The 14,141-nt window shown below is 41.0% G+C and overlaps 1 protein-coding gene across 5 annotated transcripts in view; it reads left to right on the forward strand.

The window, feature by feature from the left end:
* Positions 1 to 14,141, forward strand: part of LOC148650881 (uncharacterized) — a 43,340-nt gene that overhangs the window by 26,233 nt on the left and 2,966 nt on the right. For all 5 annotated transcript variants that reach the window (XM_088600489.1, XM_088600490.1, XM_088600486.1 and 2 more), the window contains 13 exons: positions 442 to 510; positions 776 to 844; positions 3,158 to 3,226; positions 3,486 to 3,554; positions 4,120 to 4,188; positions 5,074 to 5,142; positions 6,190 to 6,270; positions 6,755 to 6,790; positions 7,922 to 7,958; positions 8,864 to 9,418; positions 11,116 to 11,291; positions 11,591 to 11,831; positions 13,832 to 14,007. In XM_088600489.1, coding sequence (XP_088456615.1) covers positions 442 to 510; positions 776 to 844; positions 3,158 to 3,226; positions 3,486 to 3,554; positions 4,120 to 4,188; positions 5,074 to 5,142; positions 6,190 to 6,270; positions 6,755 to 6,790; positions 7,922 to 7,958; positions 8,864 to 9,418; positions 11,116 to 11,291; positions 11,591 to 11,831; positions 13,832 to 14,004 — 1,713 coding nt within the window. In that variant the 3' untranslated portion in view covers positions 14,005 to 14,007. The remainder of the gene's footprint in view (positions 1 to 441; positions 511 to 775; positions 845 to 3,157; positions 3,227 to 3,485; positions 3,555 to 4,119; positions 4,189 to 5,073; positions 5,143 to 6,189; positions 6,271 to 6,754; positions 6,791 to 7,921; positions 7,959 to 8,863; positions 9,419 to 11,115; positions 11,292 to 11,590; positions 11,832 to 13,831; positions 14,008 to 14,141) is intronic.

Consider the following 14,141-nt stretch of genomic DNA (forward strand, 5'->3'; position numbering starts at 1 on the left):
TTTGTTGTGCACTTTGTTGAAATTACAGTGGGATTTCAGAGTGTATCAGACAATAAAAAGCTGTTTGCCAAGCGTGACAGATTTCCAGTTTGATATTAAGTTTGAAGTTCACAGATAAGATCACTTTATTGGCCCTATACAATTTCTTGTGTTAGGAATTTCTCTTTTCACACACCCCAGCTTGCTCTCCATGAGACACACAGACAGGGAGAGAAGCTTGGGGTCAGAGTGCAGGGTCAACCATTTATACGGCACCCCTGGAGCAGTTGGGGTTAAGGGTCTTGCTCAGGGGCCCAACGGAGCAGGATTCCTCTGCCGGCCACGGGCTATGAACCAGCAACCTTCCGGCCACAGGTGCAGATCCTGAGCCACAGAGCCACTGAAATTGGGCAGTTCATCATTTGTGATGTGAGACAGTATTTTAATTGTCTTTATCCGTAGGGAGATACTGGTCCAGTGGGGCCAGCTGGACCTGTAGGAGAGACTGGAATTGGGATCACTGGGCCCAAGGTAAGCCTTGCAGGTCTGCTAATTGCTGAAACAGAATGTGTCTTTTCCCTCTGGGGACTGCAAAGCATTTTAAATGCATACAATTAGGGAAAATGAGTATAAAATGCCGTTGGTATGTTTATGACACCCAAAGCCAGGGAAAAGTGAGTTAATTGGATATCCGAGATGGATGGGCCAATAGACATTCAATTTGTTCTGGCTGCTTTGCATAGCGTTCCTTCATCTTGTATGTGCTTTTAAACTTGTTGGTTTCACCAATTTTTAGGGTGAAAGAGGTCTGCCTGGACCAACGGGCTCACCTGGACCTAAAGGGGAAGGCTTTCCTGGTCTTCTGGTATCGTGTTCTCCATGTTCTGTCACATTTCCTGTTTCACGTTTAAAAGATACCTTGTTCGTTTCCCATTCCTATACTGTATGTTAGTGTGGAGCTTGGTGTTCAGTGAAGTTGATGTATAGACTTTTGTCCCTGATCTACAAAAGACAATATATGCTTCATAGATCTACACCTTTCTATCACTAATTTGTCTTAGTGAAGGTTCTTAATACTTCTTTTGACAATAGATAGATAGATACTTTATTGATCCAGTGAAATTGCAGTGCAACAGCAGCTTAACACAGACAACACAGCCACAGTGTAACGAATTATATAATAATAGTACAATACATACAATACAATACAAGAGTTACTCACAGTCCGGACACACAAAGAACAAACTAGAACAGAACAGAACAGTACACAGAAAAATCGTATCACACATATGAATATAAATATAGATATAGATATAAATATAGATATAAATGTATTGCACAGGTCCCTGGCATATATTGCACAAAAATAGAGCAATAGAGCTCTGGACTGCACTTAATGATAAGTCTGTTGTATAAAGCAAACAATGTGTGATAGCAAACAATAAAAAGTAAATGTTGGCTTCAGGTGATCATTAGAAAACATACAGTACATTTCAGAATATAGTTATCATGAGAACTAATAAAGATAGCAGCAGTCGTTAATTCGGCGCCTTTTCACAACAACATTGAGTTCATGATCAAAGGTAAATCAGACGTTTTAAACAAACCCGTGTCACTTAATTCAATGCAAATGACCCCAGAATCATGTTAAAGATTTAATTCCTCATTAGATCCCAGTGGTTCCTATATCTGTAATGTAAAGTATCCAATATACATCTTTATAAGATCAGTGGTGTTATTTTGATGTGTAAAAAAGATCCATGTCCAGCAATTCTCTTGTTTGTCAGCTAAGTAGTCTTGTATACTGTTTTCAATTACAGCTTTATATTCAGCAGCTGTAAGAGAACAGAGATTCTCTTTCTAACAGTGATATATCATTGTTGAAAGGTCTGTGAACAGTAATATATGATCCAAAACCAACTTAATGCTGAAAGTAGGATCACACTTTCCCCCTTCCCTTACCAACAGACTTGTCTTCTTCTGATCGTCTCTATTCATTTGCAGGCATTTACTTCACACCTCTCTTCAAGTGCTCCCTGAGTGTTGATACTCCTTTCCTGCTCCGCACCTCCTCTCAACTTCCCTCTCTTTTGTTTTCCCCTGCTTTATTAACTCTCTGCCTCACACCTGAAGAAGGCCCCTCGGCCTAAACCTTGAGTCCCTTTTCTTTTCCTTTCAGTGTGGAATAAACCTTTACCTGTTCCTTTGCATGTCTGATTGTTGTACACATTATTCAAGTACAATTAGTAACACATTCCACCCCCTAAAAAAATTAAATCCATGGTTTTATGGTAATACACATACCATTTACACTGGATGTGTTCCTCTGACCTGCCAGTTGCAGATCAGACCGAAAGGGCTTGAGAACTATGTATTGCTGAACATAAAGTTACACCTGACAGTAAAAATCAAGCCTACTCTGTTTTGACTTATTACAAGTGAAGCTGCACACGGACTCTGATTCCTCTCTCCTCCACCAGTGTGGTGGGATTGCTGGCGCAGAAGGGCTTTTATATGTCACCCATAGCTGGGTTCGCTCCATAGCTTAAAGCCTTTCGGGATCCTTCGGGGTGAAAAGATCTATATAAGTCCAGAGAGGCTATCTTTCTCCCCCTCTCAGAATGAACTTTTTGTATTAAGTTCTCCCAGGAAGATACAAGGGGCATTCAGAATAATTTCTCAAGGGACTTAGGAGCAGATTCTTGGAAAATCGCATGCAATAAGCCGCAAACATAATACTCACAGTTATAAACAGCTGGAAAATGCCATTTTTATTTAGATTTTTTTTTTAACACATCAACACAGAAGTTAGGAAATGGAACTGGACCTAAGCCTGGGAACCCCTCGCCCCTTATTCTTCACAACACACACAAACCATCACCCCACACTCCCACCTTGAGCTTCCAGGGCAATATCAGAAGAACCGTAGAAGAACACAGCTATTTAAAGATAAAATATGACTTTATTAGTCTCCTGATCACTGATAGATAGCAGGGAGTCTGGTAACCATTATTTTTGTTGTTACTTTAGAAAAGGCTCAAATGTCATTGAAAAAGACCGTTTTACTTCATAAGGAAGAATGTTTGTACAAGCTCTGAGCAGGCACTTGGCTCACAGGAAGAGCAAGGCAGGCTGTGATGTTGGGAAGCATTTAGGAATTTCCTGTCATTGTATACAGGGTCCCCGAGGGCCACCAGGAACTCCAGGAGAAATAGGCCCAGAAGGAAAAGGATTGCCAGGAGCCAAGGTACACTTTTCAATAGCATTCCTTCATTCCGTTTCTTTCTCCACAAAAGTCAGTACAGCGAATGTATACTGTAAATGAAGTTAAAACTAAAACTAAGAGTGATACAACAGCATCTATTATCCTTGCACTGTTGGGTGAATTTAAGAGTCTTGGGCTAGTACTCTGTGATCCTTCAAAAAGCAGCTGGACGAGTTTCTTGCACCAGTCAGTCAATGGCTTCTTACGTTGTTGAGTTCTGAAAATCCTTCTGTTGTTTCAGGGTGACCGTGGCTCTCCAGGTCTTCCAGGACCATCTGGACCACCAGGAATTGGACAAATAGGACCAAAGGTTTGAAATCTTCCTCCATAATGAAAATAGTAGTGTTGCTTCTTTACACTGGACAATACACATAATGTCACCCAGCACCGACTGAGAAAAATAGTGCAATAGGAATTGTGAAAGGGCATTGCCGACTTGGAGCCTGGAGTTGACATTGAAAAGTTATGCAAACCAGCTTCAAGTCATTGCCTTGAATACTATGCAAGCTTGGTATTGACAGAAATGCTGGGATGGAAGATCTCTGAAGGAAACCAAGGTTCTGCAGCAGATGGTTTTGTTGAACCATTAAAGCAGTGTGATGTGAATGGGGATACTGTGTGGTTGGAAGAGCCAGTATGAGATGCTAAACTGAGGTCCTGAAAGATGCCACAACTCTGCTTGTAAGAGAAGGGGTGTTAAACTCGATGCCCTAGTTACATTCCACTCGGGGCTTACGCCAGTGACGTTCTCCACCTCATCAGCGAGGTAGTGGGGTTGCTGACACAGAAGAGCTGCCGCATGTTGCCCAGGTGGGTGCAGCACTTCACTGGTGTATTGACTGGCTCTTCTTGTTGTTGTTTGTGTCTCAATACAGGGCTCTGTTGGCCAGCCTGGTCTCCCCGGTCTTCAGGGTATACCTGGAGAGGGCATTCAAGGGCCCAAGGTACTGGACAGTGTCAGCAGCTGCACGCCCACTCTGCTATGGCTGTGGTCAGCTGCAGTGATCGTGTAGTCCTCAGTGTAGTCCTCATTTACCATGGAGTGACCCCTGTGCCAGGAAGAACAACACCCAAGTATGTTTCCTGGGTGTGAGGCGTGGGAAGATGAGGCTTCACACACTTGGCTGAGGGCTAAGCCCCTAGCTCGGGGACAGGGAAGCCAGAGCAGAGTGAAGAGCGAGTCAAGGGGGAGCCATGCTCGTGGCGATGGCAGGGAGGAAGGGTGCAGGAAGACTGGGAGGAAGAAAGAGAGGCTCGCTGTGGGGTTTATAGGTGTTAGGAAGTGATGTGGAAATGATGACATGTCAGGGCATGCTAGCTGCTGTCGTCCCTGTTTTTCGTTTTTATCTTTAAAATTACAACAGTGGGAATTTGGATCATTTCTTTCCCCAGTGCGAAATGTCGAATTAATTTCAGGCACGGGCAACTCTGGCATTGCGGTTCTGACCACGGTCTGATTTCTTCTTTTCATGTGCAGTGCATGTGCAGTGCAGTTTCGCCAGAAAATAGTATATATATACTCGAATAACAAAATAAATTAAAAATATATTTAAGCTGGCAAACTTATGTTTTAAAAACACAAATTCGAGGTTGTAAACAGCTGGAAAACTTTTTTTAACTAACACCAACACAGAACTGCAAAAAAAGGTGGGATTTTGTGCTGGCAAGGCTGGTATCTTACAAGAACAGATGAGTTTTCTTGGGTAAGGAATATACTTATAGGCTTTGATGATTTTCAGGAAGAAGTCATTTTCACATGACCAGACAACTGTGTGTTTTCTTTGCCCATGTGGTCGTTTTTAATGTTGCGCCCATTGAACTGGTTGCAGGGTGAACCGGGGTTCCAGGGATCACCGGGCCCCAGGGGCCCTCCAGGAGAAGGCCTGCCTGGAGAAAAGGTAACCAGTCCTGACTCTTGTGAAGTGCGTAGTTTAGGACCCTGTGCAGACGGTATAATCTGGAAGTGACTGGAGTAGGGCTACGGGGAAAACGCGGTGAGGAAAGGAAGGGATGGCGAACAGGGGTGGTGTCGACGGTGATCCGGGTGCATGGAGGGGAGCGCAGGAGAACGAGTCCAAAAAGGGAAGTCCAAAGTGGGAAACTAGGGTGCACCCATAGAGCAAGGTTAAAACCAGGATAGGAACAGGAACCAGGAGATTAAAAACAGGATGACGAGGCCAGGCGCTCTGAGCCCCGGACTCAGCTGGTTGGGACGCTGTGACAAAGCCTGTGCCGTCAGGCTTCTCCTGGACCCGCTGGTAGGCGGGCTTCCGGGCAGGCCCGTCTTCCGGTGCAGAGTCCTGAGCTCCCGGAGCACTGGGTTTAATTAATAACCAGGAAACAACGAACAGGTGTACGTAATAAACTAGAAACAATACAAAAAGGGTAGGAGCGCCGTCTAGAAGAGGGAGACAACCGTGACTACTTTCGACACACAGAAGCTGTGCGCTGTGAATATCCGTTCTCTTTCCCCACTCAGAAGTGAGGGGCCCAGGTTTCCCATATTGTCATTGCCCTAATGTCCTAACGTCCTAATCCTAATGTCTGGATTGTTCGTCCACAGGGAACACGAAGAACAGAAATCTCTTGTTCTCGGCTGTAGTGCCTTGTGCTGGCACAGAACACCCACTGTGCTCTTCCTCTAAAGCTGACGCCCTGACTGTGTACCTAATAATGTGATCACAGCATCAACAATTGTGATCCAAAATGAAATTAGGCTTACATGTTATGTTAACAGTTATGGCTAAAGAGCACCAGGAAGGAGAGGAAATGTATTCACCTCTAGCACCTCTAGCATTAATTCCTGCCCTAATTCATTATAAATCATTCTTGGGAAAATTGCATTCCCTGATTACATTTAGAGAAACATGCCACATTAAACCAGTACCATCTATAACATTTTGATCCCTCTGTTACTTTCCGCATGTGTCCGTGGAACATTGCAGGGAGATCGAGGCTTTCCGGGTGATCGAGGGAGGAAAGGAGACAAAGGAGAGTTTGGAGGACCTGGATCACCAGGGTCACCTGTATGATATTTCACTTTTACATGTGCATGAATTTCCAGTGCCAATCCTAAACAACACTCAGGCCTTTTCGAATGGATTGAAGTATAGAAATGTAGCAAAATGAAACCAAAAGGCATTTTTACAAAGCCACGCAGATTTTATGATCCATTTGAACAAATGCAAGCCACCAGACAGCAATGTTTAAGCAGAATATCTTAGTGGTAGGCTGGTAAAGATTAAAATAAATCTGTGAATATGAACTATTCTGTTTAGGAATATCTGCTGAAAGGCAGATGTGCCCTCAGTTGTTATGACAAAAACTTTTTTTGTCATACCAAGCACTGCTCCAGCAACAAACTTGTTATTGCTCTTGTGTGATGTTGCTCACTTGCTTTCTGCTTGAAATAACACAGCATTATTTATGTGCTCAGTTGGCTATTTGTTATGAAGCTTAGACTGTTGAATTTTCATTATATATCCCAATGATCATTCTTTTGTATTACAGGGGAGAATAGGGCAAAAGGGAGATCCTGGCCTAACTGTGAGTAAAATTAAAATACGTATTTGTGTGTAGATCAATGCAGATACATGAGTCTATGAGCTAATGCTCTTTAACTTAAGATAAAAATTGATGAGATGGGAATATAGCTGTACTTATCTATTGCAATCGTAAAGAACCCTCGAAGGTATTTTCCAAGATCAAACAAATTGGAAAAGGCCTGAAAAAAATGTGATCTATTTCCATTATTAGCATATATAGGAGAGTTTTCTTTCATGCTTTTAGATGGCATAAATCCACTCAACCATTTTAGCAAAGTGCTTAGACAGCATACATTTAAAATAAATATATTTATATTATATATAAAGTTATTATAATATATAATAATAATAATATCTTCATTGTCTATAAAAAATTATCTTACAGTACAAATAGATGTGAGAATGTCTGTTAACAAAACTGCATGTTGTAAAAAGGTTAGTTCAGAGTTAATGCTGTCATACTATTCAGAAATTAGAGAGAGACAGATGTACAGTATTTCAGGGTTAGTAGATCTTTGTTAAATCTTTGATCTTTGTTAAACATCTCAAACCTGTCACAAACAAGAAGAGCTTGTTATGTAGGTTCCACCTGCAAAGAATGAAGAAATGTTTTGTGGAGGTACAGTAATTTAGGGTAGGTTTGTAGTTAAGCCCTTTATGAATATTAAAATCTGGCAGTTCATGTGAGAATGTCACACAGATAGAATCTCTCTGATATGAAAAAATAGATAGGCTGAAGTTCTGGGTAATTACAGCGACACCAAGATTTGTTAAGAACCAGGAAACTGCATCTTGAGCAGCTGAAATCAGCAAGCCCATAAAGAGGTCATCTGGGGAAAAGCCTCTCCACTAGCTTGCCAGTTAACATCATCATGCGAGAAGAATGATAGAATCGCATGATGAGGAAAGAAAGGATTTTATATTCTCACAACCATCCTCCGTGTGTGTGGATCAATGCAGAAACAGTAAGGGCAGCCCCGCACCTGGTCTTTCTCCATACGCCTCTGGGCCCTGAGACTGTCAGACGAGTACATTCAGCCTTGGAAAGTCCTGCTTTACGGTGGAAAAAGAGATTTCCAGAATAATTCCCAATGAATTAATCTATCCACCATTTCTTCCCTTTTAATTTTAGAGAGAAGAAGTTATTAAAATAATCAGAGAAATCTGTGGTAAGAACTTTATATATATATATTATACTATACTTCTGCTAAGCACATACAGTCACCAAAGAGTTTATCTATTTAGTTAAGCAGTCAAATATTGTTCTTCAAATGAAAATCAGTTGGTTATGAAGACTGACAATACTCAAAAGTCAGCATTTTTTGCTTTTACTATTCTTTTAGTCACTTCTTTATCTTATTTAATAAAATATTTTTATGAGCATTGCAACAAAACGTAAATGGCAAAAATGATAATTGCAACCTTTTGAAACATTTTCTGTATCATTAACCTTTGAAAACACACATTTGTAACAAACAACGACAATCATTGTATCCATTTATGTTTTATGTAGAAAATATGTACAGTGCTAAAGAAATTGTTTTTGTATCATTAGTTCATCTTTCTCTGAAAAAGACATTTTGTTTGCTATTTCAATGTGATTGAATAGCTTATTGCCAATTTAATTTAATTTCACAAATATAACTTGAACACCAGAGCGAAATTTTGTTAATTGTCAAAAATGGCAGCATTCAAATATTTAAAAGATCCTCATTCGTAAAAGGGTTTTGACATTAACATAACTGAGAAGGAGTTCCTTGCAAATTAAAATGTGAGTGTTTTATTGTTTACACTTTTCGAGACCAGTGACACCCATTGCTGCTCTCCCCTTCCCACAGATTGTCCAGGTAACTTAAAATTCTTGAAAATTAAAGACCTGGAAGCTGGGTAATTTGGGCCTCTCGAATCAGTAATCAGTTCTATAGAGCTCTTAAGAGATGAGAGACAATGAAAACCAGACCCTGTGATCGTTCAATGGGAGCAGGAATGCGTTTCATGGCTGTAGATCTTGATAGCGATCAGGTTGTAGATCTGAACTCTCTCGTTTTTTTGTCGTTTGCGCTACTTTCTTTAGGGTGTGGCGTGAAATGCAGGGAAAGCCCACTGGAGCTTGTCTTTGTGATCGACAGTTCGGAAAGCGTCGGGCCAGACAACTTCAACGTGGTCAAAGATTTTGTCAACGCCCTGATTGACCGAGTCTCTGTGAGTCGAGATGCCTCGCGCATCGGTGTGGTCCTGTACAGTCACATCAACGTCGTAGTGGCCAGCTTACACCAGCAGTTAAGCCAGGAGGAGGTGAAGGCTGCAGTGCGCAAAATGACCTATCTTGGGGAGGGCACATACACGGGGAGTGCCATCAAACAGGCAAATCAGATCTTCCAGGCTTCCAGGCCAGGAGTGAGGAAAGTCGCGATAGTCATAACTGACGGACAGGCCGACAAGCGCGACTCGGTGAAACTGGAGGTGGTGGTGAGGGAGTCTCACGCCACCAACATCGAGATGTTCGTGATCGGAGTCGTGAACAAGAGCGACACCTTATACCAGGAGTTCAAGAATGAGATGAACGTCATTGCCTCTGATCCGGATGAGGAACATGTCTACCTCATTGATGACTTCATGACCCTTCCTGGTAAGTGCTTCATTTTCAGATGAGCAAGAAAGTTATTTTTCCCCTTTCCCATGTCCAGATTAGTTTGAAAATTACTGGTGTCCACATATTCATCATTTTAAAGAACTGTGATGTACTTCATTCCACAGAAAGGACTAATGTATTATAGGAACATTACAAACAGCTTTTGACGACAAACATTGAACATCTTTTAGCCTTTTCTGTGTGATGTTCAATTATAAGAAACAAATGATGACAATGAAATCAACCTCAGATTATTCTTACAATGCTCTCCTTTTATTATTTGCTGAAAGGACATGCACATGCAATATAGTCTCAGTTTATGTAGCACTCCATGTAGCAACAAGCTAATGATTTTTGAGGTATTTCCACAGGAATTTGCCAAATTGGAAATCTGTTTTTTAATTTCTTGTTTTCTTTCATCTGTCTATTAAGTTTGAGGCTTTTTGGGGGCATTTTTATGAGACAAGATCAGGGCTATGCCCATCAATATGAATAAAACTATGACATGTGATCTCTACTAAGTGGTTTTGTGACATCTAATGCAGTTTGCAACGGCATATTGGCTCATTCCAGCTTGAAGCACACTAAGTGCTGAATTGCGTTTATCAATGAATGGCTGTGTTATCGCTGTGAATTTCACAGAGACTTTCTAGTTAATCTGTTGCATATGTCTTCTTAAATGCTGCACACATATTACCGCACATATTCTGATTCATAAAAGAAGCCTAGTTCTCTGCAGGGATTGGTGCAGAGAACCGTTGTGAATATATAGCCAAATATAAGCAAGTCTGCCCCTCTACTGTGGCATAATGTACTACAGTATATAGTAGGTATGGTTAAAAGACATTAATAACCCTCCCTTATATAAGATAAGATCACTTTATTAGCCATATACAGTTTCTTGCATTAGGAATTTGTCTTTTCTCATACCCCAGCTTGCTCTCCATGAGACACACAGACAGGGGGAGAAGCTGGGGGTCAGAGCGCAGGGTCGGCCGTTTATATGATGCCCCTGGAGCAGTTGGGGTTAAGAGACTTGCTCAGTAGTATTCCTCTGCTAGCCAAGGGACTTGAACCAGCAACCTTCCAGCTAAAAAGCACAGATCCTTAGCCACAGAGCCACCGCTCTGCCCCGTTATATGATAATTAAAGTACAGTACTAATGCATTGGCTTTAGGTTTAGTTAAAAATAATAAAATAAAATAAACAACAGTAAATCACAGACTTATAGTATTAAGCTAAAATAAACAACGTAAATCACTGCTCTACACCCAGCAGATTACATTAGTTAGGGCACATTAGTTATGAATAGGTTAATTTTTAAGGCAGTGAACTCTCATTAGGAAATATTGTCCCCCAGTGCCTTTATAGACTTTATAGAAAAATTGTTTCTGGTTAGAGGTGCCAAAATATGACTAAGCTAGGGGTTTAACTAAAGAACAGTGGGCAGTATTGTCCACATCCCTCTCTCTGTATATTGGATTCTTCCACATCTTTGAGCTATAGTGTATAAACACAATTTTGAATCTCGCATAGTTTTAAAATGTTGCTGTATATTTAATATCCATATTTGCTATAGTTTCATGTTGTGTTGTTTTCAAGCACTTTGAAGATGCCTTGACTGTGAATTGCATAGACACAATGCTAATGCAGCATCACAAGAAGTTCTTCTATTAACCTTGTGAATTTTTCAGCTCTGGAAAGTAAGCTGCTGAGCAGAATCTGCGAAAGTGAAGATGGTTCTCTGTTTAGTCCGATTCCCAGCTCTATTCTTCCCCCTGGAATCGCCACTACTTCCGAGGTCTTCAGAGAGACAGAAAGAACAGACACTCCTCGTTTCAATGGAGACTACAACAGGGTATATAAGGAGGTACTATAAATACAATACATGTAACATTGTCCTTGACTCGAATTTCCAAGCTTTATTTTTGTGCAATCCTTTAAACTTTAGATCTTTCATAACTTATAGATGTTAGCAAAACCACTGCCAGAAGGCAAAGAGCTCCTTTTGTATTTTACTTTTTCTTTAATTGAATTAATAGGAACAGATTGTGCAGTCTTGGTGTGCAGTTGTGTTATATCTGTGTATGAAGGTATGAAGTTAGGGCTGGGGGGCTGTAAATCCAGGAGCCAGCATGGCCTTTAGTATTATTGTAATTATTTTCACAGCCGGCACCGCCTGGAAAATCAGTGTTAACCACTGCTCCTGAGGGTCCTGGTCCTGTTAATGCTTCCAGAACGGAGCAGATTCATTCCAGAAAGGAGCTTTTTGTCCCATCGTTTGACAGCGAAACTTCCATCGCCGCTGCATCTGGCCCTCACGCGCCCACACAGAAGCCATATTCCCCGGAGACAGGATGGCTCCCCGCCCCTCCGCCTCTGCCACTGGAACGGGAATCCTTCCTGTCAGGTAATCGCTCGCATGGGACATTTTGTCCCATAACATGTCTCCAGTTTTTCGCACTGAACTGTGAATACACAGAAATAAATCTGGGATCTCTAGTTGGTTTCCCACACTAAGTAATGCAAACGCAATAAACTCTTCGCCGGTTCAAGCTAGGGGTTTCTGATTGATTTTGTATTATCAGGAATATAGGGGGTCATGTTCCATTACTGTATCATGATTCCAATACTTATCTTAATAATCAATAACCTAGACCCCCATTACTTTCATAATACCTGCACTCGTATCTGACATACTGTAAAAAATAAGTAATTCAGATGTTATTACATATATGACAAATGTTCCTCGCCAACCTCTACAGTTGTACGGCAACTCCACCGCGTCCGACCGTAAGGCACTGCAGCGGGTGGTCAAAACTGCCCAACACATCATCGGCAGTGCCTTACCCTCCATCCAGGAAATCTACAACACCAGAAGTCTGAAAAAAGCCACCAAAATTATGTCTGACCCCACTCACCCCAGTCGTAACTTGTTTGTCCCCCTACCATTTGGTAGAAGGTTCTGGACCCTCCAGTCGCACACAACTAGACTCCAAAATAGGTTCCTCCACAGAGCCATCAAGCTGGTGACGCCCCCACTCCCTCCCATCATACTATGAGCTCTCCTCACTTCTTCTTGTATCCACAATGACTGTACTCCTACACCACTAGATACACGACAACTGAATGTAAGCCGAAATTGTACTAGTTGTACTATAAATTAATCACCATATTATTTTTGCACTGTTCACCGAATTACTTTTGCACTGTTTTTGTCCTGTTTGTAAACTTTTCTCTGCTTGCATATTTGCACAGTTTTTGCACTGGCACTATACTGTTGTTTACACTGTTTTTGTATTTCTGTTTATTGTCTTGTCTGCTGTTCTATTTATATACTGCACCTGAGAGACTAATGAGAAACACTTTTCACTATACTATGCACCTGTGTAAGTATAATGACACATAAAGTGAATGATAGGTTGTATAGTAGAGATGGAAAAATCAGGGTAATTGGCAAAATGGATTGGCTAACAAGTACAAATGAAATATACTTTTTATGTTCAGGTGGGTAGCTGCGTCAGCATGCGTAGGCTGCAAAGGAGCCTACTTTTTATGTGTAAGTTTTCTCACTGTGAAGGGGGATTGTTTCAGGAATGAGTCATTCCAGACTGACTTGGTGAACACACACACCGTAGCCTCACAGAAACACACAGACACACACACCTCTAATTGACCGCTGATTCTCTCCATAATTACTCACAGTAAATTCTAAAGCGAAAAAGCTTCCAAGGTAATACATTTCATCTTAACAACGGCTAAAAAACTGGAATCATACATTGGACATTGAACCTATTAGTGAATATACAGTATGTATTTTTGAAAATTCCTGATTTTGGTCTTATAATGGCTCTCTTTTGTGTGCGTTGTCTTAGGCAAATCAATTCTTTTTCACAGGATTAGGATGTATGGACATCTAATACAAACATACATAAAAACACATTTGACAACTTTTCAAGTAATAACCTAGGAATAATGAAGTTTAAATGTACTGTATAAATAAATTACTTTATTACATTTCTCCTCATTTCTCAAGCCTGTACAGAGGGAACTGGAGCATTAAAGAATTAGAATGTGCAAAAGATTGTTATGCACTTGTCTTTAAACAGAATAACAGACTATGTATTTTGTCTTTGTGGTTTATAAAATGGCTTCTCTGTCTGACACACAGCTGCCTTGGGGAGGAACATAAGAAAATTTGCAAACAAGAGAGCTGCCATCTAGTTTGTTTTTTAGTACCTAAGAACAATTAGAAACCAGAGGAGCCTGTCTACCCCATTTGGTAGTAAATAGTAAAGAAAAAAGAGGCAATAAAAAATATAAATATCTCCTGGGTTCAGAACAGCAGCCATGTTGCTGGAGGGCTGGCGAAACACACAAAACTCACTCACTGATTTTTCTGACTTTCAGATAGAGGATGCGATGAACATTTGGACCCAGGACCATGCAGGGAGTATGTGGTCAAATGGTACTACGACTCTACAGCCAATGCTTGTGCCCAGTTCTGGTACGGAGGTTGTCAAGGCAACAGGAACCGGTTTGATACAGAAGACAGCTGTAGAAATACATGTGTGAGAAGATAAAGGGTAAGTGAATGTAAACATTAACTGACTTAACTGGCTTTATGACCAGATTCCCTGGTAACATGATACTTCACTGATAAATAAACTGCTTATTGATCTTTCCAGGACCAAGGTCTGCTAAATTCAGATCAGAAAGA

The sequence above is a fragment of the Lepisosteus platostomus genome, chromosome 12 (assembly GCF_059453375.1).
Source record: "Lepisosteus platostomus isolate fLepPlt1 chromosome 12, fLepPlt1.hap1, whole genome shotgun sequence".
Taxonomy (NCBI): Eukaryota; Metazoa; Chordata; class Actinopteri; order Semionotiformes; family Lepisosteidae; genus Lepisosteus; species Lepisosteus platostomus.